The sequence below is a fragment of the Mycteria americana genome, chromosome 17 (genome assembly GCF_035582795.1).
Source record: "Mycteria americana isolate JAX WOST 10 ecotype Jacksonville Zoo and Gardens chromosome 17, USCA_MyAme_1.0, whole genome shotgun sequence".
Lineage (NCBI taxonomy): Eukaryota > Metazoa > Chordata > Aves > Ciconiiformes > Ciconiidae > Mycteria > Mycteria americana.
In genome coordinates this window covers 1,460,927-1,487,578 of record NC_134381.1, presented here as the reverse complement: position 1 = coordinate 1,487,578, position 26,652 = coordinate 1,460,927, and the positions used below count along the sequence as shown (strand labels likewise).

Sequence of the window (26,652 nt, the reverse complement as noted above, 5' to 3'; positions counted from 1 at the left end):
TGACTGGGGTGTCCGTGGGGCATTCCCGGGGCTGGTGGCTGCAAAGGCACGTCTCCACCGAGCACTCGCTGTCCTGCAGCCGGCTGGGACATTCGTGCTTCGAGGAGGACTGCAGGGTTGGAAAACAAACTCTACAGACATGAGCCTGACCCAATGTGTGTGAAGAGGGGTCGGAAGGGAGCTCACCCCATAGGGACCTGGGGATGGGGCTGTGACTGGGATGGGAGGGGGTTGTTTTGGCCATGCATGGCTCTATCCAAGGCTGGTGGCTGCAGCTGAGGTCTGACAAACTCAGCGCTTGCAGTCAGGTGCCACAGCTGCCTGGCAGGCAGGGACGTAAGGCCTCCTGCCATCAGCCTGGGCATTGCCCCAGCAGCAGCCTGACCCCCATGCCGGATTCCCCAGCCCCTCGTCCCCAGTTCATGCCACTCCTGAGGGACTCGAGCAATAATCGGGTCCCAACATCCACCAGCTTCCCCTGACCTCTGTTCCTGGAGCTGGACAGAAACAGCATCTCTGCTGCCCTGTGCTCCTCACCTCCGCGCATGCAGGTTGCATTTCTGGTTACAAGATTTAATGTTATCTGTCCTGCTTGGCATGCAGAGACAGCACCGCGCAAAATAGTGACACCGCCAAGCTAGTGAACGCTCAGAGCGGCCGTGCCATGCCAGCGTTTTGGAAAGCGCTCGTGTTTAAAGAAGGGTGGCTTGGGGGGCAGGGTAAGCCCCGTTTGGGCGGCCTCGCTGATGGCCTTGACGCCTACAAAGGGACCTGGTGTCCCAGCGTGCAGCCCCCGCCCCGCAATTTCGCCATCGGCGGGGACGTGGACATCACCCACCGGCCTCCTCTGAGGGATTCCCCCCCCAGGCCCACGGGGGTGTGCGTGGGGAAGGTGGGCTGAGACGACGGGGACCGCTGCGGGGATGCTGCCGGGGAGGAAGGCTCCAGCGGCCCAGCCGCGATGCTGCAGGAGGGGCGGGGCTCGCCGGGGCGGGGCCCGGCGGCGGGGGCGGGGCCCACCCGCGGGGCCCCGCCCTCGCCGCCGGGGCCCGCCCCGCCGCTCCCGCCGCCGCCGCCCGCAGCCGCCGCGGCCCCCACGCCCGCCCGCGTCGGTGGAGGATGGTGGCGGCCCGGGGCGCTGCCGCCCGCCGCGGAGCGCTGCTGCTGCTGCTCGCCGCCCTCGGGGCCTGCCGCCTGCGCCTCGCCCGTGCCGGTGAGTGTGTCTCCGTGTCCCCCCTCCCCCGCGGAGGACCGCGGACGCTCGTGTCCCCTTCCCAAGGGACCCGCGTGGCCCCTCCCACGGCGAACCCGGTGCGGTTGTCCCCCCCATCCCCACCCCCACGAGGGCTCAGCAGCCGTGGGTGCTCCGGCTCCCCGTCCGCTGGGAGGGGGCAGCGGGTCCCTCCCCGCACCGCGGCTCCCGTGTCTGTGTGTCCCGTCCCCCCCCCCCCCCCCCGCGCCTCAGCGTCCGCGGGGGGGGCCGGGAAGCTGCCGCGTGTTAGGGGCCGCTCAGCATCCTTCCCCCGGCAGCGTGGTCCACGCATCCCCACGGCCTGAGAGCAAGGTGGGAAACGGCCCGTGTGGGCTCCCCCCCACGCAGCCCCGCGGGGTTTCTCCCACCCCACCCGGCTCCCAGCCAGGCCCCGCAGCGTTCCCCGGGGACGGGCAGCGCAGCGCCATCGCCCTCCTGCCTCTGCTGCAGGCCGGGCCCTGGCAGCGGCGCAGTGCTGGTCCCCGGCAGCGGTTTGGGGTGGCAGGAGGTACCCGGGGATATGGGCCCGATCCTGGAGCGGGGAGAGAGCGTGGACTTGGGAGCGGCCCTACGCTGTGGCCCTCGTGGAGCACCTTTATTGGGGGGAAAAACAAAACCCAACAAACCAACCAAACCCCAAAACAAACAAATAAAGCTGCTGAGGCAACCGAGCCGTCAGGAGGCTGCGTCAGGCCGGGCAGAGCGAAGGCTGCGCCAGGCCCGGAGCGCCCTGTTTGCTCACCTGCCCGGAGTCGCTCCCTCGAGGGGAGCAGCAGCAGCAGCATCGTCGCGCCGCGGGGCTGAATCGGTGACGGAGGCATTTCTCCTCTCTCCCAGGGCAGAAAAAATGTGTGGCTTTCATTTCCCTCCCAGCAGCACCGCCTTTGGCCTTCTTTCTGTCTTCCTAAGGGTTGTTTTAGGGGTTTAGGGTTTGGTTTTGTTTCAGTTTTTTTTTAGTTTTGGGGTCTAGGTTAGTGCATTTCCCCTCCTGGCAGGTCTGGCCCTGGACGTGCGCCGTGTCTCCTCGCTCTGTGCTCACTGCTGGGGTGCGCAGGGCTGCGATGGGCATAAACACCACCCCTCCAAAAACCCAACCGGCCCTGAGCATTGCTGCCTGCGGGGGAACCTGGGGGCTGCCCGCCTCTGCCCACACCGGCTGGTCGCACCAGCAGGGACGTGCGGCGTCCCTGCCTGCAGACGGCATGTCTCCAGGCAGGTGCTTTCCGCCTCGCTGGCCGCAGGAGCCGGGGAGTGCCTCCTTGCTCCCAGCATTGTTTGCGGATCCGATATTGTTCTCCCTGCTCCAGCTTGCCGGAGGGGCAGACGCCAGGCAGGCAGCCTGCTGTCAGCCGAGGACCGTGTGGCCTTGCGGTGGTCCTGCCCGCTCTATGGGAGGACAAGAAGATGCAGGGTTTTTTAAAATCTCCCAGCAGTTCAAAACATCTGGGACTTTCCGTGCTGGGGGGCTGAAGGCGGAGGTGGGGATGCTCCTGCGCTCTCCCTCTTCCTGCGTGTCGAGGCCAGGTGGCCTCAGGCTGCGATGGGAGGAAGGAGATCCAGGTGGCTCTGATGCAGCCACCGGTGATCCGGCATAATCTCCGCTGCATCCAAATTTAAGCGGTTGGGGCAGGATAAGCTGGCCTGGCAGTGCTGCTGGCAGGCACCCTTCGAGGGGCTGCTTGGGGCGGCTGTGCCTGTGGGCTGTTGTGGCAGGGAGGTAGCAGAGTTTCCCCTTCGCTTCCCCTCCCTTCCCAGTCCCAGGGGGCTGCCGGAGATGAGGCAAATGCGAGGGGCCTCACTCCGCCAGCAGCAGCCTGCTCCAGCGGCTGGGTTATCGCATGCTCTCGGCACAAGCGGGGTTGGAATGGACGGCTTATCCTCTATGCCCCAAGCGAAGGCTGGGGACGGTTTCTTTGCGCTGTTTCCAGTCATGTCGTCGTACCGCCTGGCAATGCCAATGGTAGCATCCCACTGCTGGGAGATCAGGTTTGTGCGGCACGTGGTGGTGGGGAGCTCTGCGCTGGTTTCTCCTGGGGTACTTGGAGGAGCATCCCTGGGATGGCTGGGCAGGGAAAGGAGTCACTGTCCTGTCCCCACAGCCTTCCTCCCCGAGCACAGTGGGGCAGGGGAAACGTTGGCTGTTTCTTCCCATTTTATAATTTCCCTTCCTGGGTGGATGGGGCAGAGCTCAGCTTTCTCTGGGGATGGCTGCAATGTGGAGGTGGCAGGGCCAGGGGCACCTCCTCCTCCACGGCGTGCCGGTGAAGCTGGCTCCTGGCAAGAAGAGAGCCTGGGGAGAAGGTCCCAGACCACCATACCCGCATCCTCCTGCCTCTGTGCTTCAGCAAAACTTCTTCAAACGGGGGCTGGCATCTCCTCCTCCCCACCTTCATCTGCCGGTGCTGCAACCCAGAGGTGCCTGCAATAGATGCCATCTCCCAGGACGCAGCAGCACATGGCACGGTGACATCCTCGTCTTGCCGAGGGCCTGATCCGAGCTGGAGGAAGGGCAGCAGCTGGCTTTGGAGGTGGTGCAGCCGGTGGTTTAGTTTTGGTTGGTGCTCCTTAGTTGTGTTTTTTCCCCACGTGTCTCTGTCCAGCACACCCAGCGTCAGGCAGAAACGCCTCCTCGCCTGTTTTCTGGCTGCATTTCCTGGAGCATTAGTGAGAGTCGGACTTCTCACCCCTTCTCGAGTAATTTGCTTGCCAAATTTAATCTATTATTATTATAAACAAAAAAAGATTTTCCAAATGGGATAACGGGTGAGAACCTCTTTTTTTAATAACCCTGAAAACCCTGGTCCTGCTGCTGCAGCCAGCACTTTGCATCATAAACACCCAGAGAAGCTGTTCAGCAAAAAACGAGTGGTTCTTTCTAATCCAAGTGACCCATTTGGCCACATGTGAACTGCCGGCTCCTCACTGCCTTTCCTCCTCGTGCCGCTCCTCAGGGACGCAGGTGGGAGCATGGATGCTGGTGCTGATACCGGCTGCCCCAGCTCTGCAGTGGTGCAGGGACTTCTCAAGGTCCAGACCTGGCACGGCAAGGCAGGAGCCATCCCCTGTGAAGTCCTCATGGCTCAGCCTGCGGTGGGATTGTCCATCTCTTGGCTTTTAATTTGCCTGCTTTGCAATCACTGCGCTGGGGGGGGAGCCACGGCGGGGTCGGGGCGCGGCAGGCTGTCCCCGGGAACCATCATCCTGAACGCTGAAGCTGGGGCAGCTCCAAGCATCGCAGCAGTGCCTGGTGCTGCGCCTGTGGCACTTGCAAGGGACTGGCTGCCCTGCCGAGCTTCCCAGGGCTCTGCCCGGTGGGTGAGCAGGGGGTGGTCTCCGAGCCCCCTAACATCACGTGGTTCGGTCTGCAGAAAGCAGGTATTTCCAGCCCCAGCTTTTTCTTGAGACAGAGAAGGTTGTCTGAGTGCCGGTAGAGGTGGGCGATGGTTCCACTCAGCGGCATGCAGCCACCCCATCCCTTTGAGCCCCCCCGCGGCTGCATGTTGGGGTGTCCTCTGCCACGCCAGCGCAGACCAAGTGTTTCCTACACGGCAACTGGGGTGCTGCTCACCTGGGAGCTGCACGTTGCTCCAGAGTTTAATTTTCTGTGTGATTTTATTCTTGGAGATAACGTTCCCCCAATGTTCTCTGGGGTTACATTTGCTTGGCTGGCTCCCACCATGAGAAATGAGCCCTCGTGGGTAGGCGAGGTGCGGGGGGAGCTGGGGATGCGGTGCATGGGCATCCCACGGGGCTCAGCGGGTTGGTACCTGTGCCAGGGACCTGGGCAGGGCTCCGTCTGCAAGCACGACGGGGGGGAAGAGATGGAAAGAGGCCCCCAATCTCTATGATCCCAATTCCCGATGTGGTCAGCATCAAGGAAGAGTTTATGGTTTATGGAAGAGGCGTGGTAAAAGTCTCTCTTCTCCTTTTACTGCAGCTTGCTGGGGACCCACAAACCCACGTGTGCCCACCCTGTGGGTGCCGGTGCAGGGAGAGCTGGAGTTCGGGGTGGGGAGACCGTGGTCCTGGAGCCTGGGAGATGCTGCAGTTACGCTGTGCAGGGCCAGGCCTTTCGGATCTGCAATTTCCCTGGCAGCTCCGGGCGCGGGTTTGGGGTCCGTGGGAGGTCTCGAGTGTCTGGAGTGGGACCCTGGCCTAATCCTGGGGCTGCGCTGCCCGGAGGGGGCTCCCCTGGGGCTGCCATGGCCCTGCAGAGCCTCCCCCCTCCCCAGGGACCCTTCACTCCCCAGGGGCGCCTGGGCCCTTCCTGCAGCACGAAGGGGAAGACGAGTCCAGGACATTTGTCTGAAACAGCTCTTCTGGGCCATGGGGGTATTAAGGGAGGTAATCGGCTTAGCTCTGCTGCGCGCTTACGAGGAGGCGCTGGGGACAGGAGGGGTTGTGCGGATGCTAGGGACAGGAGGAGTGACAGCGTGGTAGGGGCACTGGGGACAGGGAGGTTGATGGTGCTGGGGACTTGAGGGACGATGGAGGTGTTGGGGGTAGGAGGGGTGACAGAGTAGCAGGGGTGACAGGGACAGGAGGGGTCACGGGGTGGCCAGTGTGCTGGGGACAGGAGGGGTGCTGGGGACAAGGGGGGTGACAGGGTGGCGTCTCCCCAGGCGCAAGGGGCTGGGTCCCCGGGCACTGCAGACAGGAGCTGCCATCGGTCCCATCCCTGGATTAATCGCATAAACGCAGTGCCCTCATGCTTCATCCCCACGGGGGGCTCTGGGTCTGGTCCCCGATGGGTGCAGTGGCTGCCCCCCAAAACTCCAGGGCACAGACCCGGCACTGCTGCCAGTGCCAGGGCATCTCCCTCCCGTGTCTGGGCTTTACCAACCGCCACTGCCGTGGGGGTGACCAGAGCACCGAATGGCGGCAGCAGGCCTGTAATTAGGTGCTTCATGAGCTAATGGTAATTGCAACGGGAAGAAACTGGCCGTTAAGGGCCTGGAGCGCACTTTGAATTGGAGGAAGGAAGAGCAGCCGGAGCAGGTCCCGGTCCCTGCCTCTTCCCATCCTGGAGCACCGTGGTCTGGCAGCTGCCTGCCCTAACCAGTACACCCAGTGGCGTGTTGCTGGGGTCTGTCCTGCATGGATGGAGGGGGGCAAAGCCTTTGCAGGAGGGAGGTTTGCTCTTTGGTGGGGGGGACCCATCACTTCAGGCGGGTGACGTGAGAAGTGACATGTTGTGCTGGCGGGACCCTGGCTCGTCGCAGCACAGGGGTCCCCCAGGCTCCTGGCCCCTGTTCCCTTCCTATAGAAAGGAGATGGTGATAGAGGAGGAGGGCAAAAGGTGGGGAAGGTGCCGCTCTCACTGTGCACCCATAGCACCCATGGGTGCTGCCTGGGCTTGGCTGGGGGTCTGTAGAGTAGCATTCCTGGGGAGCCCGCAGCTCTTGCGTGCCAGAGGAGCAGCTGTGCCTCGGGGAGCTCATCGTCTCGCATCTGTCAGGGATTATTTCCCAGCCACCCGCTAAGCCAGGAGAGAGGGCGGCCCCGGTAAGCTGCCAGTAACGTGACCCATCCTGCGACCATAATTCTTGGCTTCCTGGCTGGAAAGGAGAGGGTTTCCCTGAGCTGCAGGGGATAAAACCCACAAGAAATCTCCGGGTCCAGCTGTTTTGGCACTGTCTGCAGCCCTTTTCCAGGAGCCCTGGGATGCTGCATTCGCAAGCACCCCTGGGATGCAGCTGTGCGTCCCAGGGGACCCCCATTTTTTGGGCTCCCAGGGGGTCCCCCATTTGCTGGCCTCTCTGCCCCACCAGGACATGACGTCCTGCAGGTCGTTATCGCTGATGGCAGCTGAGTCAGCACGGGCACAGCCTGGGCAGGGTGGGGTGATGTGGCCCCTACTTTTCTGCCTACCTCTCACCTTGCATGTCCGCCGGGATGTTGGCTGCTCGCCCAAGGGGGTCCTGCTCATGGGCCATTGGAAAGCCATAAGGGTCAGCCCCTATAGCCCCCAGGACCTGCCAATAAGCGGCTGGGTCCCCAGACCCCCGTTTCAGGGTGGCCAGCTGGTGGGAGCGCCGAGCCCGGTGCCAGGTGCGGGTCAGACGGTGGGGCAGAACGAATGGACTCCCCACGCCGAGCAAAGCCGCCTGTGCTGCTGCCGCCACCTCCGAGCTGCCCGAGGGTGTTTAATCAGCAAAATCGTGCTAGTGCATCTTTACCAAAGGCTGCAAAATGTCTCCTGGTAGCGTGGGACGGCAGTGAGGTGTGGGAGGGCTTTGGCTTTGCCAAAGAGCATCTGGCCCTGGTGGGCGAGTGGTGCTTCACCGGGGAGCTGCCGCTGCGGGGTTTTATTTCCAGCCGGCAGTGGGTGCGTGCGGGAGCGTGCAGCTGCTCGCAGATGGCTGAGCTGTGCCGGTGTGGCCCTGCTGGCCCTTGGCCTGGCAGCTCCTTGGGTGCTCGGCTGGGGGAGGCGAGCTCGCGTCTCTCGTCTCCCCGCCGGCAGTGATGGGTCTGCAGGGAGAGCTTGCCGGTGGCCATGGCTCTGCTCTGCCACGGCTGACCGGGCAGGCAGGCTCCTTGGCAGACCGGGCTCTGTGGGTGCTGCCCTGCTGATCGGTCAGTGCCTGGCCAGCGCCAGGAGGAGAGAGCTGGACCCGAGCCCTTCCCTCGAGGCTGCTCAGGGCTTCAGGTGGGTCCATGCTCGGAGCAGAGCTGTAAAACCCCCTGCACCACAGGGCACAGCCCGCCCCAGTGCCAGCATGGCGGTGGTGCCAGGGCTGCCCCATCCCCTGCGATGCCGGCACAGCGAGGGTCTGGCACTGTGCCGCGCTGCCCATTGGGGTGTCCCAGAGCACTGTGGGGATGCGAGGAGGGGTCCCCCTCGCCGGTGGAGCTGCTGTGCTGCGCACCCGGCCTTAGCGCACCGTGCTCGCACGGGGCAGCCTGCTAACCCTTACGGCAGCACCCTGCACCTTGGCCCTGACCACCGGCTGTTTCACCTGCCGCACTGTGCCAAACCTCGGAGCCCAGCCAGTAAAAAAGGAATTTAAAAAAACACAGCTCCTGCCCCAGCCCCAGCAAGCTCTGGGCAGGTATGAAGCCCGTTGGTATTTGCTTGAGCAAAACTTGATAAACAAGACTGAAAGTGGGTGGTTCGAGCTGCAAAGAACAGCAAGGTGCTTTTTGGCATGGGGTGGCATTGGGGACAGCCTGGGGTCCCTGGTACAGGTGGGTGCACGCCCAGCCAAGCTGGGGCTGGCAATGCAGAGCCAGTGGCAGGTTTGGGCAGGCAGCACTGGGGAAATGGCATGTGGCATCTGGTTTTCCTTTCTTTTTTTTTTTTTTTTTTTTTTTTTTAATTACTTCTTCTCTTTCTGAAATATCTGAGGTAAAGCACTTGGGGCTGGAGACAGCCCTGGCGCTGCGGGGTCACCCGGGCATGGTGGGGGATGCAGCATGTCACCCTCCCGGTGGTGGCACAGCCTCTGCGGGCCGGAGCTGCCCTGAGCAGCTGGAAGGGGGCAGCAAGCCGAGGCCGGAGCCAGCAGCACCCTGGGATGGCTGGGCTGGGGGACCGGGGGGACCTTGCTCAGCTTGGTGAGGGGGCCGCATCCTCTGCCACCTCCCGGCTCTGCCCAGTCCCTGCTGGGGTCTGGAGCTGCGGTTTGCCAGAGCCATTTCCATCTGTCCGGGTGCCATCTCCCCTTCCCGCAGCACCCATTAATCTAGCTTCTCTTCCCCTGGTGCTCCAGGCCTGTTGCCAGGGTGGAGAAACAGGGATTTTTCTGGCCGGTTAAGGAGTTTGAGTAGCAATGACACAAAATCCTGCTCCCTCGGCCTGGCAGAGGGAGGCAGCCTGGTGCTCCCCCTTCCCCCAGCCCTGAATCGCAGGAGCAGCTTAAGATTTTGGGGTGCTTGTAGACAAGGTCAGGGGCGGGGATGGGCTCTGGGGTAACACCAGCGGTTGGGGAGGTGAAGTGTTTGGGGTTGCTGAGGGTTTGGCATCCTCCCACCTGTGGGGAAGCCTGGCTCAGCCCCTCCTGGCCCTCTGTTTCCCCCTTGGCATTGAACCCGGAGGGGACGAGGCTCTGGGAGCCCATCATGATGGCCTCAGGGCTGCAGCAGGCAGCTGCCCTCGGCATGGCTCCTGTCTCCTCTGGCACGCCGCCCCACCGCCTCCGCAGGCCCCTGCCCGCCCCGCACTTGCTCCGTCTCTTCCCGGCACTGGGTGCACACTGCGCTGCCTGCGCTGCCTGTACATCGGGGCTCCAGCGCAGGCAGCCCTCCCCGCAGCACCTGTGGGGGCTGGTGGCTCAAAAGCAGCCAGCAGTGGCATTTCAGCTGGGTGACTGCCTGTGGTGGCATTTTCCGTTGTTCCTGAGTGGAGACGCTGCGAGACCATCCCCTCGGTGGGAGCACGGTGCAGCTGGTGTTTGCTGCGCACGTGGGGCAGGCAGGGGGGATGCTGCTGGCGGGTCCCTGCGGGGACACCCCTGTCCCCCAGCCTGTGGCGCAGGGCTGCTGGCACTGTCCCTTGGCCGTGCCATAAGCCGCGTTGGGACCATCTCTGCCAGCGTGCTTTATCAGCTGGGCCAGACCTCAGCACCCACCTGTCTGAACCAGAAAAGCTGGAAACCGGGACACGAGGCTGGGGTGGCGTCAGGGACGGGAAGCCCTGTGGCACGTGGCCTTTGCCTGGACAAACCTGCCGAAGCAAAAAAGCAAACAAACACTTTCAGCTGCAAAGTGCTCTCCGGCGCGCTGGCACGCACCGGTGCTGCTGCGGGGGGGGGGGGGGGGGGGGGGGCAGGTTGCGTGGCTGTGCTGCATCCTCCGTCCCCAGGAGCGGCGTGACGTGGCCAGCGTCCCCCTGCTCCCAGTTTGCCGGGGTCGGCGTTTGCGGAGAGCCCCGCTGTGCTGCCTCCGCACGCAGGAGGGGTCTCTGTCTGCTGCATTTTTGGGGGCAGGAGCACGGCGGTGACGTGAGCGGCTGCAGGCAGTGGCAGGGCTCCCATGGGGGCTGCTGGAGCAGTGGCAGAGCCACACTGGCCAGGGCTGTGGTGCCAGCAGCTGTGCCCAGGGAGGGGGGATCGCTTCCAGGGGTACGGCTGTGCCTGAAGCCCAGCTTCCCTCTGCCTGATTTCAGGTGCAAGAAGCAGCAGGGCAGGGGGGATGCAGCCGGGTCGGGGAGCCCGGCAGGGCTTAGGGCTGCTGGCGTGGTGTTGGTTCCATCGTCGGTGTGTGTCACCCGTGGTCAGTGTGTGCAGCGGGAGCGGCGCCAGGGCTGGGGCACCCGCCCAGGCAACCCCAAGCATCCAGCCTGGCTTTTGCTGTATTATTGCGGCCGCTGGCAGTCGAGGTGGTGACCGCCCGGCTCACCCCGAGGGCCGTGTCCCTGGGCGCAGGGGGAGTGGGGCTGAGGCTTTTGGGTGATGCTGCTGGGCAGGAGCATCTGCCCCTGCCCCAGGGATGCTGCAGGGCAGAGGGAAGTGAGACCTCGGGGGCTGGGGTGTGTTGTGCGGCAGCACGCCTGCCTGCCTGCCGGCCCAGGGCTGGCTCCAGCCCTTCAGAGCCAGGAGCAATTTGCAGAGCTGGGAGGAGAGCCCCAGACCGTGCCAGCTCACAGCGGAAGCGCTGGGAGGGCAGGCAGGCTGCAGGCAGGCTGCGGGCAAGTCCCGCAGCAGGTCCCACGTCACCTGGCTGGAGGAGGAGGAGTGACCTTGGAGTGGAGCTGGCAGACACCGTGCCGCTGTGGGGCCCGGACTGCCGCCGCTGCCGGTGATCTGTCGTGCCCTTGGCCATAGTCATGCCTCTGGCTGCAGCCATGCGCCAGCGTGTGGGGGCTCAACATGGGAGTGGAGACCTGCACCCCTGTTCCCCAGGCACCCCGATATGCCCCCACGCCTGGTGTGGGCCCGTGGCCCTGCTGCTGCGCGGGGCCAGACCCCTGCGGCCCTGGGGCAGGCTGCTCCCGGCAGGCAGGCATGAGCTCCGAGTACCCGCTCGTCTGCCGTGGCTGATGCCCAATGGGCTCTGCCAGCTCATGCCGCTGGCACCGGGGCCCCGTTAGCTGGGAGGCTGGGCGTTGGCGTTGCTGGTGCATGGAGTGTAAGCACTCGGACCAGTGCTCAGCACTAATTAATTATCCTCTTACGTTAACTTTTATCTCTCTATCTGCAGCAGTGACACAGCGGGGGCAGTTCCTGCCTTCTTGGCCACCCGGATGTCCTCCCTGGTGTTACGGATTTTTTTTTTTTCTCACCTGTATGTTTTGGCAAGAGTGTCGAAAAACCACTTCACCCGATGCTGTGACTGCCAGCAGCTCTGTGCTTTGCCTGGCCACGGCGAGGCACTGCCGGACCCTACGGCATTCAGAGGGGTGCAGCGGGCACCCCTGTTGCAGGCAGTCTGCTCTCCTCGGGACCCCTGGTGCCTGGCACGGCTCTCCCCAGGATGGGTCCTTGGGGCTGGGGATGTTGTGCTGAGCTGTCCCCCCTGGATAACCCATCCGGGCTGGCATGTGTGCGTGTGCGCACACCTCAGAGCTTGCATGCCAGTTGTTCCCGCTCCCGTGCATCCCCAGCTTGTGCTCACCTGCTGTTTGTCTTTCTGTGCTTGCTGCAGAGTGTCCCACTCACCCACTGGCCTTGGGCTCAGCTCCTGCCTGCGTTTCTGCCTGCAGGGAGCCACCCTACCTTCTCCAGCACCGGCACCTTGTCCCAGCCCAAAGCTCGGTTTAAGAGGTTGCCTCTGGTTGCACTGGGCTGGGCTCGCTGCCCACCTGCACAGGAGGTTTGCATCGTGGCAGCTGTGGTGACAGCAGTTGGATGGAGCACCCCCCCACTCCACACCCCGCAGCACATCTGGGCAGCCGCATCCTGGCTGTGCCATGGCCGGCACGGGCTTTGGACTCTGTGTTATTGCACGCTCCTCTCGCTTTGTCTTACAGCTAGTTTGCAGTGTCCTGCAGGTGGGTTTGTGCTGCCCCGTCGTGTCCCGGTTCCCCAGGGAGCAGCCTGAGTCCCTCCTCCACATCCCACCCATGGCCAGGCCGTCCCTCCTGCCCCAGCAGCCAGTGGGTCAGCCATGCTGGGCTGCACTCATGCCAAGCAGGGGGCATGGTTGGGGTGGGGGGGATCCCAAATTCTCCCAGATTCGACAGCAGCCGCGTGGGAGCAGAGGCAAGACTGGGGGGCTGCAGCCTGCAAGCTGGCACTAGCGCACGTGGGCAGCATGGCTGTGGCACGGTCACTGCTGGGGTGGAAACGGGACCCGCCTGCTGTGCCAGCCCCGGCACCCACATTGGGTGGGTGTGCAGGAGGGGGACCCATGGCCAGGGCGCTGTGCTGGGACTGGGGAAGGCGAGGGGTCGTGGGGAGGGTCAGGTACACCCTGAAACGGGAGCTAGACCCCGCCTGCCTGCTGGAGCACTGGGCAGGGTGGCACTGGCCACCCTGAGCACGTGTGGGTGTGCAGGGCTGGGGCAGGCAGGGCCGGTGAGGGAGGGGTGGGTGGGGGGCAGCCCCCCAGGGTGGCAGCAGTCGGAGATGCCCTGACAGCTCCTGAGTGCCAGCATGGGGGGTGCTCAGTCCCAGGCACCCGGCCTGGCATGGAGGTGCCCACTCTCACCAGCCCAGCCGGGGAGCAGCCGCTGGGCTTTGGGGTGGGCTCAGAGAGCGGCAAAGCCCCCACAGAACCCCTCACCTTGCAGGGTGCCCACACAGTGATATCTGCTTGCTAACCACCGGTTGATTACACATGGGGAGCTTAATTAGATCAATGCCCGCCTGTCTCGCTCCTAATCCCAGCCCATGACAGCTGGACAAGCACAGCTCGTTCCTCAAACAGAGATAACAACCTTTTATATATTCCAGGCTGGGGTTTATTTAACCGGCTGCTGGGGTCTGGCTCAGAGCGGCCTCCTGCCTCGCCCATCCCAGTGCTCCAAGGGTCCCACTGGGGTCTCATGGAGCTGGGAGGCCGCAAGTGCTGGGTGACCCATGCCAGGGTGGCTTCCTCCCACCAGTGAACCGCTTTCGGCAGTGCCTGTTTTGGGGGGATGTGTTTCCACAGGTCCATGGCACAGGCGGGGGTCTCCGGCGTGTCCTCCAGCACCCTGCGGGCATGTGGCATGTCCCCACTCCTGGGGCTGTGCAGTGCCAAAACCTCCTCCTGCCCCTGAGCGGCCACATGTTTTGGTTGTTTTGTGATTTTTAAACAAAGCGGCCTTGAGAGCAAGCCCAGGGCAGGCAAAGCAGGCAGCTGAGTCCAATTTCTGTGCTTAAATGCCCGACTGTTTTCCCATTAAGCATTAATTCTCCCCCAGCTGCCTGGCCGAGCCCCACACGATCCCCAGGGAACAAACCTGGCTCCTGCCCCAAGCAAATCCCCTTCGGGCTGCTGTACCCGGTGTGGGGTTCAGCCAACCCTAATTGCCACCCTAATTGCAGCTGCTGAGAAAACCCTGCCCGCAAGAGAAACCACTGCAGCAAAGGCAGCTCTGCCCTTCTTTGGCACTGTCAGCCGGAGGGTGATGAATGCGATGCCCCATGGGGTGCAGTGGAGAGGGGTCTGGGTGCAGTCTGGGGACTATTGGTAGCGGTTGCACCCTCCAGTGAGTAGTTTAATGGTGAAATAGGGCCGTGCAAAGGGGGATTTGTTGTGGGTGGCATCCCACTTGGCACCTGCACCCTTGCTTGGGGAGCAGAGCTGCCCCAGTGGCCCTGGAGCTTCATGTCCTGGCCGCTCAGTCCTCGTAGCGGCTGCCCCCCTCACCCCCGGTGTGCTGCAGGGATGGGGATGCTCAGGAAAGCCCCCAAAGTTGGGGTGCCCCTTCTCGTGGGGTGCTCGGTGCCGTGCTGCCCCAGGGCTGTCCCCAGTGCTGCCATCCCCCAGGGCACGGAGGATGGGCAGACGGTGGGCGCTTTGCCCGTGGTGTCGGCGTGGGCTGGCGAGGGCTGACGGGGACGGCTGACGGGGACGGGGACGGCTCAGGGAGCGTGGGACGGTGCTGGGAGCCGGCTCCTGCCGTGACTCATCGCTGGGCCGGGGGCGGCCAGGCCTGGCCCTGCGCCGGTGAGGGCCCCGCAGCGATGCTCTCCTGCCTGCTGCTGCCTGCGGGAAAGGTGTGGGCATGGTCGCGCGCGGCAAGGTGAAGAGCAGGGCTAGGGCAGCTGCGTGCTGCACTCCCATCCAACTGTGTGCACCCCCCACGTCCAGCTGTGTCCCCCCACCCAGCTGTGCCCAGCCCAGGACACGGGCGCACTGAGCAGTACCCAGCTCCGCACTGCCACCAGCTCATGAGGGAGCGACGTCTGTGCTCGTGCCGTGGCAGTGCCAGCAGTGTCACCATCCCTGGCAGTGGCTCCTGCTGCTGTTGCTGAAAGCTGGGACCCCAGAGTGTCCCCCCAGCCCCACGCCGCAGGTGAGAGCTGTGAGCTGGCCCTGCGTGTCACTGTCCCAGCTGGTCACGGTTCCTCTCTCCATCTCCGCACATGGTTTGCCACCATCACCCGGTCTCAGGACTCTGCTTTGCGTCCAGGGACTTTGTGTCCTACCCAGGGACTTTGTGTCCTCCCAGGAGGTCCCATTGGCTTGAGCCAGGCTGGGTGAGGACCAGGGCTGCTCCTGGCCATGGCAGGCTGCCACAGCATCATGAGCGTGTTGGGTCTGGATGAGGTCAGAGCATGGGGGGCTCATGCCTGACCCCAGCTACTGGAGAGGTCCCCGGGTCTGACATAGAAACAAGATGCCCAGTAAAGCCACAAGGGAGGTTTGGGCCGTGGTGCGTCCCCAGGGGAGGGCTGGGTCCCTCTGTTTTCCCTTATCGCGATGTCAAAGGGATGGAAACTGAAGCTGCTGCTGTCTGTGATGACCTGTCACAGCGGTGCTGAGGCTTTGGGGGGGTTGGTTTGGGGTTTTTTTTTGTTTGACAGCACGAGCGTCGGTTTGTGTTGGTTGGATTTCAGCTGCCAGCCTGCTCGGCCGCTACCTGCATGGTGCAGGCGAGTGCTCGAGACCTTCATTGCTGCCAGCTCTGTGGGACTCAGGGTGTCCTGCAGCACCCTGGGGCTTGGGGCATCCCATGGGACGGTGACACCCTGGGGTTTGTGGTGTCCTGTGGGATGGTGGCACCCTGGGGCTCGGGGCATCCCAGGGGACAGCGCACCTTGGGGCTCGGGGTCCCATGCAGGAGGACAGGCACTGCCTGCTCTTCCCTGCGCACAGCAAACAGCCTCGCGCAGGTCATAAAGTCATAGAATATGTCAAGTTGGAAGGGACCCATAAAAATCGAGTCCAACTCCCAGGTCATTAGAGCCTGTACTTAATTGCAGTCAGTAATGGCTTTGCGAAGGCAAATGGGGGTCCAGGGGCAGCTCCAGTGAAGCACATCCGCACCCGTTAACTGCAGCAGGAGCTGCCCAGGGTGGCTGGGTCCCATGCCAAGCGGCCACAGACAGACCCAGAGGAGCATTTGACCCCTCTCCTCCTCCTGACCTGTTTTCTCCTGTCCCTGCAGCAGCGTCGTGTCCCCGGAGCCTGGACTGTGCCCTGCAGCGCCGGGAGTTCTGCCCGCCGGGGTCGGGTGCCTGTGGCCCCTGCCTGCCCCCCTTCCAGGAGGATGACCACGGGCGATGCGTCCAGAAGCAGCTCTCACCCAGCGGTAGGTGCACCCACCCTGCAGCGGCCCCTTCTGCAACCCTTTGCCCTGCCTGCAAAGCTGCCTGCAAACCTGCCCGCAAACCTGCCCCACACCTCTGCAGCTCCAGGAGGTTCCCATGCCTCGGGGCAGCCCCCCGACCCAGCAGCACCGCCGCTCCCTTGTCTCTGGCTTCTCTTCTCCATGGCAGTTGTAGCCCCGTGGGAACGGCAGCTCTGCTCCCTCTCACTCCAAGCCCTGGCTTGCCACAGTTGTGAGGTGGTTTTGGGGCTGGTGGGGAGCGCACGGACTTGACCTCGACTGCGTGTACCACTGGGCCCCGCCAGCACCCAGGGGAGCCCAGGGATGGGAGGGGGCCCAGGTGGCTGCCAGGGCACTCGGGGGTCTGCCTGGCTGCTCTGGGGTGGGGGCTGTTCAGGGTAGGGAACATGGCTGCGCAGAGCCCCAGGCTTTGCAGGAGCAGGGTAGAGGCTTTTGGTGCACGGAGCTGTGACTCGTGCAGACCCTGTGGCCGAGGCAAACGGGTGCCCATGGCCTCACCCGTCCCGGGACTGAGCCATGCCGGTGTTTGGGATTTCAATACCTGGTTCCCATTGGTTTGAGATGTTGGGCAGTGGTTTGGGGCTGCCATCTCCTCCTCTGGTGATGCCCAGCATCCATGCCGGGAGGGCTGGAGTCAGCAGTGCTGGGTAGGAGCCCTGCCTGGCTGCACACGAGGGCACCGAGGGCTGCACCGGGTGTTATTCCCCTGCTCCTTTCCCAAGGGAGCTGTGGGGCTGTGCCAGCGGGAGAGACGGGCAGCGCATCCCCAGGTAGCAGCAGCCTGTGGTCACCCGTGCCACCCCACACAGGGCTCTCCCACCCGCTGCCGCGGTGCGTGGAGGGTGCACAGCAGTGCCGGTGGCTGGGTGCGGGCATTTTTTAGGAAGACCCTCAACTCTTCATGCAGCTTGGAAAGCTGTAGGCAGAGCTGATTCTGTGCCCCCCCCTCGTGGTTTTTCTTGCAGATTCAACGAGCAGGCAAATTAAGACTGTAATTACAGCTCCACCCAATTATTTTTGCTTTAACTAAAGTGGAGCAGTCTCTGCATGGCAAAGGAGGTGGGACCCAGCTGTGCCCTCACACGCCGGGGGTTTTGCTGGGGACCACCTGGGTGCGGGACGGGGGCTCTCACGTGCCTCTGAACTGCCTCCATGCCCGCTGCAAAGGGCATCAACCAGTCTCTTCCTCTGGCCCACCCTTCTCTGCCTGCTTTTCACTCCCACTGCCCTGAAAACCCTCTTGCTAAGGGGGGGTTGGTTTTTCGCCAGGGGGGAGAGCCCATGGTCCCTCCTGGAGCCTGGCTCCTGCCCACGGTGGGCACCCCGCAGCGTTGCCCGGCCCCAGCATGGGCTGAGCTAGTGCTCACCAGGCAGCATCCCCGCTGGCACAGCAGCGGCAGCCCCCGCTGCAGCCCCTCGCCCCCACCCTAAGGCCTGGGGAGCTCCCGAAAACGCGCAGGGTGGCTCGTCCCACACCGGGCGGTGTGGGCTGGGTGGACAAGCACTGGCTCGCTGGGCTGTGGCAGGACCCAGAGAAGCAGCTCCCCCTGCACCTGAGCTGCTGCCTGCATGGAGGGGTCCTCTGGGTTTTTGGGGGGGTTGCTTCATGTTCTGGTTCCTGTGTCCTGAGCATGTCTGGGGTCCCGCCAGGGTGCAGCCAGAGCTACCCTTTGCCCGCAGCTCAGCCCACGCTTTGCAGCGGGTGGGCACATGGGGGATGGCAGAGCCCATCGTGCCCTTTGTGCCGTCAGCCTCCTGGCAGGAGGATCACCCCTTAAATCAGAGCGGAGAACCCCAAAGCGGGGCCCTGGCTCTGCGCAGCCCTTTGGCTCTCAGGCAGAGAGGCCAGGCTGCACTGAAACAGGAGTGATGGCTTGCAGGGACAAGAGAGGGGATGGCACAGGGATGGCACCCAGGCTTGGCATTCGGCAGTGAGCAGGGGTCCAATGGGCAGATGCCCCCTGCCATGGGCTCCACATCCACAGGTACCGAACGGCTTTAACAGTTGTTTGCGGTTTATTTTTTAATGTGAAGTCTTGGGAGTAAATTCCCCTCTCAGAAAGGCTGTACGTGCGCCGGCATCTCCATAGCAACCCTGCTCCATGCCAGCTTCAGCAGGGAGATGCGGCCGCGGTAGCATCCTCACCCAGCCTCGGCAGAGAGATGTGGGACTGCAGTAGCATCCTCGCCCAGCTTCTCTGGGACCATGGTAGCATCCTCTCCCGGCTTTGTCAGGGAGATGCGGGACTGTGGTAGCATCCTCTGAGGATGCTGGGAGGATGGAGCCCATCCCAGGGTCTCTCCCAGCCTTGTCCTGTTGTCTCAAGCAATGCCACCACCTTCTGGCAGCAGAAGTGTGGGTACAGGGGAAAAAAAGGGGGGACCCCCTCCCAAATCCTCTATTTTAGCATGCAGGGGAGTGGTAGCATCCCAAGGACACCCAGCTCCTTTTGTCAGGGAGGCACCAATTTTTTCCACGGGTGCTTTTGCATCCTGCCTGTACCTCGGTTTGGCAGCAGCACTGAGCTGCCTGATGCAACCAGGGGAGCCTGTGAGGATGCAGAGGGGCTGCGATAGCTGCATTTGGGGGGGGATGCAATGCAAACGGGGGGGCTGCCACAGCTCAAGGATGCCTAACCCTTTAAAGGGGCTGCCCACGCAGCAGAGCTGCGTGGGCAGCCCCTTTAAAGGGTTAGGCATCCTTGATCCGCTTGTGACTGCCGGTGAAGCTGATCCTGGGATCCCAGCTGCTGCTCTGCTCGCCACCGTGCTGTCCCTGCGATTGGTTGCGGCTCCTGACAGGAACGTGGGCAGCAGCCGGGGCTCCTCTCCTCCAGCGGACCCGTGCAGGCAGGCAGGCACCAAGAGCAGCTTTTGGGGGTGAAAAGCAGCATTCTGGGGTCTCGGGAGGGCGATGCATGTGAGTGGCGTATTCCTGCCATTGGTGACGGCATGCGTGGGTGTCTTGGCATACCCGGTACAGCACCAGCACAGAGGTGAGACGGAATGCGTGGGACCTCATGACACAGTGCATCCCGCGGGCAGCCGGCTGCCTGCACCTCGCTGGCACTGCCTGCGCGGGGGTCTGAGCCCCCAAAACACTGCCAGCACCAGGGTGCTGTGTGCTATTTGAATGTGCCGCGATGGGTTTGCATGATGTGGTTTGGGCTGGTGGGTCCTGTCCCTGCTCCCGCTTGACCCTGCTGGCACAGAGCCAGGGCCTGAGCCCCACCGGGGGGAAGCATTTTGGGAAGAGGGGGAAAAGGGGGTCCTGGCTTGTGAACCTGGGGTTTTCCCCCTCCCCGCTTGCTGTGCTGCCAGGAGGGCATCAGCCATCCTGGGGCAGGACTATAGAAATAAGTGGATTTGTAGGAATTTTGTGCCCTCCTGTGGAGACTGTCAACATCAGGTTTCCTTCACCCGGGGCAGACACATGTCCCTTCTTGCTCCCTGCTGTCCCCAAACCCGTCACGGTAACGGGCGAGACCCCTGTGTGCATCCCAGGGTTGAGCCCCGGGAACCCTGGGGAGGGGAGAGCCCCAAGGAGGGGCCGGGGAGGCCGAGGAGGGGAGAGCGGCTGGGCTGGGATGCTGTGTGCCAGCCGGGCCGGGCCGTCCCTGCCACAGGCAGGTGGTGGGACCTGCCATGCGAGGGCACCCGTGCCCTCTGCAAGCCCTGTGTGCGCCCTGCATGCCCTGTGCACGCCTTGTGCGTACCCTGCATGCACCCTGTGTGCCTTGTGCATGCCCCGTGTGCACCGTGTGCCTTGTGCACGCCCTCCGTGCCCTGTGCGTACCTTGCGTGCTCCCTGTGCCTGCCCGGCGTGCCCAGCTCGCTGCAGCAGGGCTGGGGGGCCTCTGGGGGTCCTCCCCATCTCTGCTCCTCTTGCAGCAAGAGCCAGGTTCTGGGGCAGCCAGGCAGGAATTGGGGGTCAGCCCTGGCCCCCTGTTCCCTGGGGAGCAGCCCTGGGCTTGGCATTTCACCGCAGCGTTTCACCCGCCCGCGCTGCCCGGCAGGAACTGGCCATCGGTGCCAGGCTGCTTCTGCCCTGCAAAATGTAGCGGGGTGGCAGATGTGGCATCACCGGGGGAAGTCTCAGCTGCTGAACAAAACAGGGGTGCGGGGATTTTTAGCTGCTGAAAGGGAACTTGGCAATAAAGCTGGTTAATGCAGGTGAGCGGCACGGCCCAGGCACTGCCAGCAACACTAGAAACCACAAACGGCACAGCTGCCTTGGTTTTCCTTGTTCTGCTTTGCACAGCGGGAGGCTCAGAGTGACCTGGGAGCTGCTCTTGCTGGTTTTCCAGCATTTTTCTTCCTTTTCCAGCCATGTCACATTCATCCTCCTGAAGTGTTGGCTCTTGCAGCTGTGTCTGCCCAAGGCCAAGGGGTGGTGGGGCAGGCCTGGGCTGAGTGCCCCGTTGGTGGCAGCACCAACACAGCCCGGTTCCCCCAGGTCTGATGGTGACACACGCAGGCATGGGCAGGGCTGTCCCCTAGGTCCCGTGGGAATGGGGACAGGCCTTTCCCTGAGTGCAGTGGGGAGCTAGAGCCAGGCTGTCCCCATCCTGGGCACCAGGATGTCCCCATCCCGGGTGCAGGGCTGTCCCCGTGAGGCACCAGGCTGTCCTCTCCTAGGCACAGGGCTGTCCCCCACAGCCTGATTTGCTGTGGGGGACATCAAGGAAATCAGGAGCGGGTGGCACCTGATTTGGGCATCACTGTGGCACTGGGGCACAGGGCTGTCACACTCAGTCCCATGCCAGCTCCCCTGCCTATCAGGAGAGCCTGGCCCCATGCTGGCAACTTGGCACCATGGCACTCACCCGTCGGGCAAGGTGCTGGTGGCACAGCCCCAAACCTGGCACCATGTGGCCATGGCCCTGCTTTGCAATCACTTTGGGGGTGGAAAAAACAGGGTGCAAAGAGCTGGGGAAACCCAGGGCTCATGGGGTGCTCCAGCTCCTGCCAAGGATGGGAAGCTGGGGTGCAGCTCGGGGAACCAGGGGACACAGGGGACATGGGGACAAGTGGCTCTTCGTGCACTTCTTTAAAGCAAGAGCGTCCTCCTTTTAAACGGGTTTTTGGCTTGTGTGGCTCTGAGTCACAGGGTGGCTGAGTGGCCTTTGTGCCTGGCTCCGGAGGGAATTGGGGTTTATTTCCAAACACTGAGAGCGAGGACAGATTCCAGAGGAGCTGTAATTGTTATAACCTTGAATTATCTGGGAACCGAGCTGCTGGTACCACCTCGCCTTTGTATGTCTTGATTTACCCTCCAGGGCTTCCTGCTGGGGACAGCCTGAATACAGCAGCACCGGGGCAGAGGGAGCAGGGATGGGGACTGGGACCTCTCCTACCTTTGAAGTTGAGTTTAATCCTGTTAAAAGCAGAGTGGTGAGCATCAGAGCTTGACTCTGCTTGGCAAGCCTGAGGACAGCAGCTCCACTCCTGCTCTGCACTGTCACCCCGTGGGTGGGCACCCCCAGGCTGGGGTGGGGGTCCTGCCCATGCCCCATGCCACAGGGCCACCCAGCCCTTTGTGGGTCCCTGGCGTGCACCGTGCTAGGGCATGGACTGGGGCAGCCACCCATGAAATGCCCAGCCAGCCCCTGGGGATACATGATGGTCCTCGCTGCATGGGGCACCCCGACCCCCTCCCCAAAGGGGCCACATCCTGCCGGGTGCTGGGCAGAAACCAGCCCCTCAGCTGGAGCGAGGGATCCCACCAGCTCCTGGACAGCCCTGGATGAGCCCTGCTGTGGGGTGGCTCCAGTCCCCTGGGCTGTACAGGACAATTTGGGGTGAAAAACAGCGTTCAGGTGTCCCCTGCCTGCTCTTGAAACGGCCCTGCTGCCCGCAGCAGGTCTGCGATTCGCCCTGCCAGAGCTGCCCCTCGCACCCCGCAGCAGCAGGGCAGCTGTGGGGTGTCTCTCCTGGTCCAGCTCCATTGTATGGCCCCAGGTGCAGGGACACGGGGCAGGTCCTGAGCAATGGGTGCTGGCAGCCTGCCTGCTCTTACGGGGCTCTGCAGGACCCAGTGGCTCTGGCACGGGGGCGGCTGTGGCCACCGTTGCTCCTGCAGCCTCCAACGTTTGTGGGGTGAAAAGCATCCCAAAAGTGGCGAGGACATGTGCAGATCCCAGGTCTTGGCTTTGGGACCGCTGGTGTTACGGAGGGCTGCATCCGAGTGGGCTTGGACTCCAAACCACCTGCATTTGCTCATGCTGGGATGTGAGTCCCGTCTCGGGGGGATGCTGGGTCCAGCTCTGGAGCTGGGCATGTGACCACATCCCGGGGTGCCCATCTCACACTCGCTCTCTCCCGATGCAGGGCGGACGTCCATTCCCAGCTTGGAGGAAGAAATCGATCTTCTGGCGGACGTGCTGGCCAGGCAAGAGGCTCCTCACCCCCATCCTCTGCGGGATGGCAAGCCCAGGAGTAAGTGCCTGCCCCCCAGCTCCCACCGCTCTCTGCAGTGGTGCCAGGGACCCCGTGGCAGCCAGACCCTGCACCCCAGGCTGGTTTGCCCTTCAGAGCTGCCCGGGTGCTGCTCTGCTCACAGTTCTGCCTTCCTCCACAGCCACCCCGGTCCCCGCCAGCAGCAGACAGCACGTGGCCAGTGGGCTGAGAGAGGGGCTTCTGCAGCGGGCTCCCGCTGGCAGACAGGCAGCCGCCACCCTCCCCACCTCCACCACAGCTGCGGTCAAGAAGTACCCAGTGGAGGCATCCCCCATCCCTTCAAATGATGACATGGTGCTCGGTGAGACCCTGGGGACGGGCAGTTCGTGGGAAGGGGTTTTATGTCCTCACTGGGGAAGCGTGGGCTGGTGGCACCGTGCTGCCCGGCTCACCCACTGTCCCTCTGTGTCCTGCTCCACCTCTGCAGGGCTGATCGTGGTGTGCACAGTGGCTGGGATCTCGGCACTGATCGTGGCTGCGGTCTGCTGGTGCAGGTGAGCTGGGGGCTGCTGGTGCCTGCCAGTCCCTCAGTGTCCTTGTGCCCAGGGGAGCTTGTTCCTGTCCTTCACGGGTGTGGGGGGGGGCGGTTTGGAGGAGAGGCAATAGCTGTCCTTGCCAGTCCCCCTGCCGGTACAGCATCTGCTGGTCGGGGCTGGAGGACAGTGGTGGGACACCCCCGTGCCAGGCACAGGCTCCTGGGAGCGGGTGGCACCTGATTTGGGCATCACTGTGGCACTGGGTGCTGACACCCCCAACGTGTCGGTGCCTCATGCCCAGGCCCCGTGGGATGGAGGTGGCTGTGCCTGGGGGTGCCACCTGTCACGGGTGCCATTGCAGGGAACAGGGATGTGGGTGGGAGGGCTGAGCCCCCCTGGGGGTCGCTGACTCCTGAATGGAGTCATCCAGTCCGGTGGCTCCTGCCAACCGCTCTCCTCTCCCCTGGCAGGCTGCAGAAGGAGGTCAGGCTGACGCAGAAAGCAGACTACTCAGCACAGCGAGCAGCCAGCCCCTTGCCCTACGACAAGATCTCGGTAAGGCACCCGTGTCCCTCCTTGCAGGGTGTTTGGCTCTGGGGCCAGGCACGTGCTCTGCTCGAGGGGCTTCCGACACAGCAGGGGACACCTGCCAGCCGGGCTGGGGGCTCTCTGGAGCCCGGCCTCCATGCCTGTCCTTGCTCTCTCTGCAGCCTGGGGACAAGACGCTGGCTCAGAGTGCCCAGATGTACCACTACCAGCACCAAAAGCAGCAGATGCTCTCCATGGAGAAGTAAGCAGCCTGGGGAGCAGACAGCATGGTCGCTGGTCTATGGGGTCCCTTAACTGGGTGTCATTAATCATTCCCCTGGGCTTCACCCCCTGTCTGCATCCTCTCCCCCCAGGCATAAAGAGGAGCCCAAGCTGCCGGACTCGGCGTCATCCGATGAGGAGAATGAGGATGGAGACTTCACCGTGTACGAGTGCCCTGGGCTGGCTCCGGTACGGCGGGCGCAGGGAAGCCGGGGGGGGGACCCTGTGCGTGCGGGGGGGGGGGGGGGGGGGGGATCCAACACATCTGGGATGTGCAGTTCCTTGTGAGGAGCCTTTTTTTAAACACATCTTCGTCAAACCCTGAGAGGATCCAACCCCTCTGCTTCCCCCATGTGCCATCGCCAGGTCCCACTGGAGCTCTCCAGTGGGCAGGAGCGGGTGCCCTGGTATGGGTGCCCCAGCACAGGGCTGTTCCCTGGGCGGCGCTGCCCCGTGGCCCCAGGAGTGGAGAGCCGGAGCAGCCCTTGGCAGACCCAACCCGCCATCCCTGTGGTGCCAGGGACGTGGTCACCTCAGGCTCTTGGGCACCAGGACCGGGGAGCTCATCCTGGTGCCTCCCCAGCACCTGGACCGGGGACCTGTGACCCCTCAAAGCCAGGGAGGACTTTCCTGGCTGGCAGAGGACCTCGGGGAAGGGCAGCTCCTAACAGCCCTGGGTACAAAGAGCACAAAGAGACCCGAAAGGAGCCTTTCACATGGTAATGGCTGCGGAGCCCAGCCATCAGGGCCCAGATTAAGGGTCATCATTAGGTCTTTACAGGCCCATTAAAGGGCACTTGATGGCAGGCAAGCAGTCTGGGCAAGGAACCCCATTCCTGCCAGCCAGGCTGGGGGTCCCATCCTGCGGTCCCCAGCCAGGCTGGGGGGTCCTGTGCTGGAGACCTCAGCCAGGCGATGGGGTCCAGTCCCAACTGGGACCATGGGTTTTACACACTGTCATCCCATCCCAGCATCCCCAGCCGCTCGTGGTGGGGAAGCAGCACCTTTCCAGGGGTGACAGCAGGGTCCTGGTGTGTGTCACCCCATCCCAGCCCACGAGGTTCCCCCATCCTCCTTCCTCCCTGCTGGGCTGGGGTTCAGATTCAAGCCCCTTGGGACAGGGCGGCTCAACCCCCAGCTGGTTTCTGACCTCCTGCCTTTTCCTTCCCCTCATCCCGCTCCCTCCGCTGCCGCAGACTGGAGAAATGGAAGTGAGGAACCCGCTGTTTGACGACTCCTCCTTACACCCCTCCAACCCCAAATCGCACCAGTAACACCCCTCCAGTCCTCCGTCCGAGCTCACTACGGACTGTATGGCCAACGCTGAAGCCCGGCGGGGCGGCCACGCTGGAGAGGCACCCGCAGCCGGGTGAAGGGGTGCGGACCCCGCTCTGCCAGACTGTTCGACGCCTGCCCAATAAACACCCACTAACAGCTATGGGAGGGGGGAATCGCCCCCGTTTCCAGCGTCCTTGTCCTCTTTGCTGCTGTGATTGCGTCCCTGGTTTGCCCTTTGCTCACTGCTCTCGGGGACGCGCCAGCCCCGCGGGGGGGGCGGCCACTGCCTTGGCTCAGAAACTGGGGGGGCTGCAGCACTGTCTCTTTGCATTTGGCTTGGAGGAGGGGGCTGCTGCCCCGGCTGTGGCTGGGCTGATGCAACAGCAGCTGGGAAAGGACTGGAGAGGAGGTTGGACAGAGGGAGAGGGGCCAGGTGGGTCCGGGCACGCTCCTGTCTGCAGGGGAAGGCGTCAGGGCTGACAGCCCGCCCAGAGCCCCTCTGCCAGGGACGGAGACTCCCCGGAGCAGGTGGCATCGCTAAAGGGTCTGGTGCCTGGTTTGCCCCCTCTTCCCCAGCCTGGGCAGCCCCTGGCAGCAGGGTCCCACTCTGGGAGCCAAGGGCAGGAGCAGGAGCGGGCTCGGGCAGGCGCTGGCATCTCTCTCTGGGATGGCCCTTCAGATGCCGCCCTGCACAGGGCCCGGCCGGGAGCCGGGGCTCTGCCCTGGCCCCTGCACTGGCTCCATCTCCTTCTAGGGGTGCTGGTCCTCGGAGGCCCCGGGGCACAGGTGCCACTGTGGCCTGGCACCCCATGCTGGGCTGTGCCAGCAGAGGTGGAGGATCTCCTCGTGGCAGCCCTGGGTGTTGGCTGGGCTCCCGCCCCAGGCCTCCATGGGGTGAATGCTCAGAAGAGGCTCAGGGTTTTGGTTTTAAGCCTGTGTGGCTGTGGGGGAGGAAGGAGTGAGACTGGTGGGGGCTCGGGAGACTGGGAGGGGTAGCCAAGGCACGGTGGCTTTGCTGTGCTGCTTCTCTGCCCCACGGAGCCCATGCCCTTTGCAGCATCCCTGCAGAGCCTGGCCCGGCGCTCTCTCAGTGCATCCCTCTGTGGCAGGGAACAGTCTCTACCACTCCGTCCCGGGCACCTCCTGGGCTCCAGAGACCCCCTGCATCCGGGCTCACCAGCCCCCCACCAACAAGTCCTTGCTCAGAGCCCAGCGCTGTTCCCCAAAACCTCCCCGGTGCATTGGCCGTGACCCCTCCAGCATAAGGCCCGGGATGAGTTTTGGGTTGCTTTTCACAGATGTGGCTTCACATCCAGACCCTGCCGTGGACCGTCATGGCCACGGGTGACCTGTTGCATGCAGGTGGTGTCTTGCACGGGGGTGACCTCTTGCACACGGGTGGCCTGTTGCATGCACGGGAGCTGTTGCACGCACGGGAGCCATTGCACATGCAGGCAGGCACGGGCAGGGCAGGCAGCAGCGGCAGGGCCCTGTGCTGGTGCACGGTGGTGGGGTGGGAACATCCCCGGCGGGGTTGCTGGCAGAGGCCGTCACTGCACAGATCCTTTCCCCGCAACCTGCTCCCTTACCCATGGGCTGCTGCCCTTCTCCCTGCACCCCTCGTTGTATGGATTGTAGTTCTTTTAAAAGGAGATTTTATTAAACGACCATGTTTGAGACCCATGCGAGTGTGTGGTGTGGGGCCAGGCTCCCCG

General features: G+C 63.6%; 1 protein-coding gene across 1 annotated transcript; it reads left to right on the top strand.

The window, feature by feature from the left end:
- The first annotated feature begins 1,049 nt into the window (after nucleotides 1-1,049).
- Nucleotides 1,050-25,097, top strand: NPDC1 (neural proliferation, differentiation and control 1). The gene is given in 9 exon segments (XM_075519785.1): nucleotides 1,050-1,213; nucleotides 15,732-15,875; nucleotides 22,245-22,352; nucleotides 22,495-22,674; nucleotides 22,801-22,867; nucleotides 23,320-23,515; nucleotides 23,518-23,639; nucleotides 23,752-23,848; nucleotides 24,856-25,097. Coding segments are annotated over 9 exon segments (1,086 nt in total). The 5' UTR covers nucleotides 1,050-1,119; the 3' UTR covers nucleotides 24,934-25,097.
- Nucleotides 25,098-26,652: the final 1,555 nt, after the last annotated feature.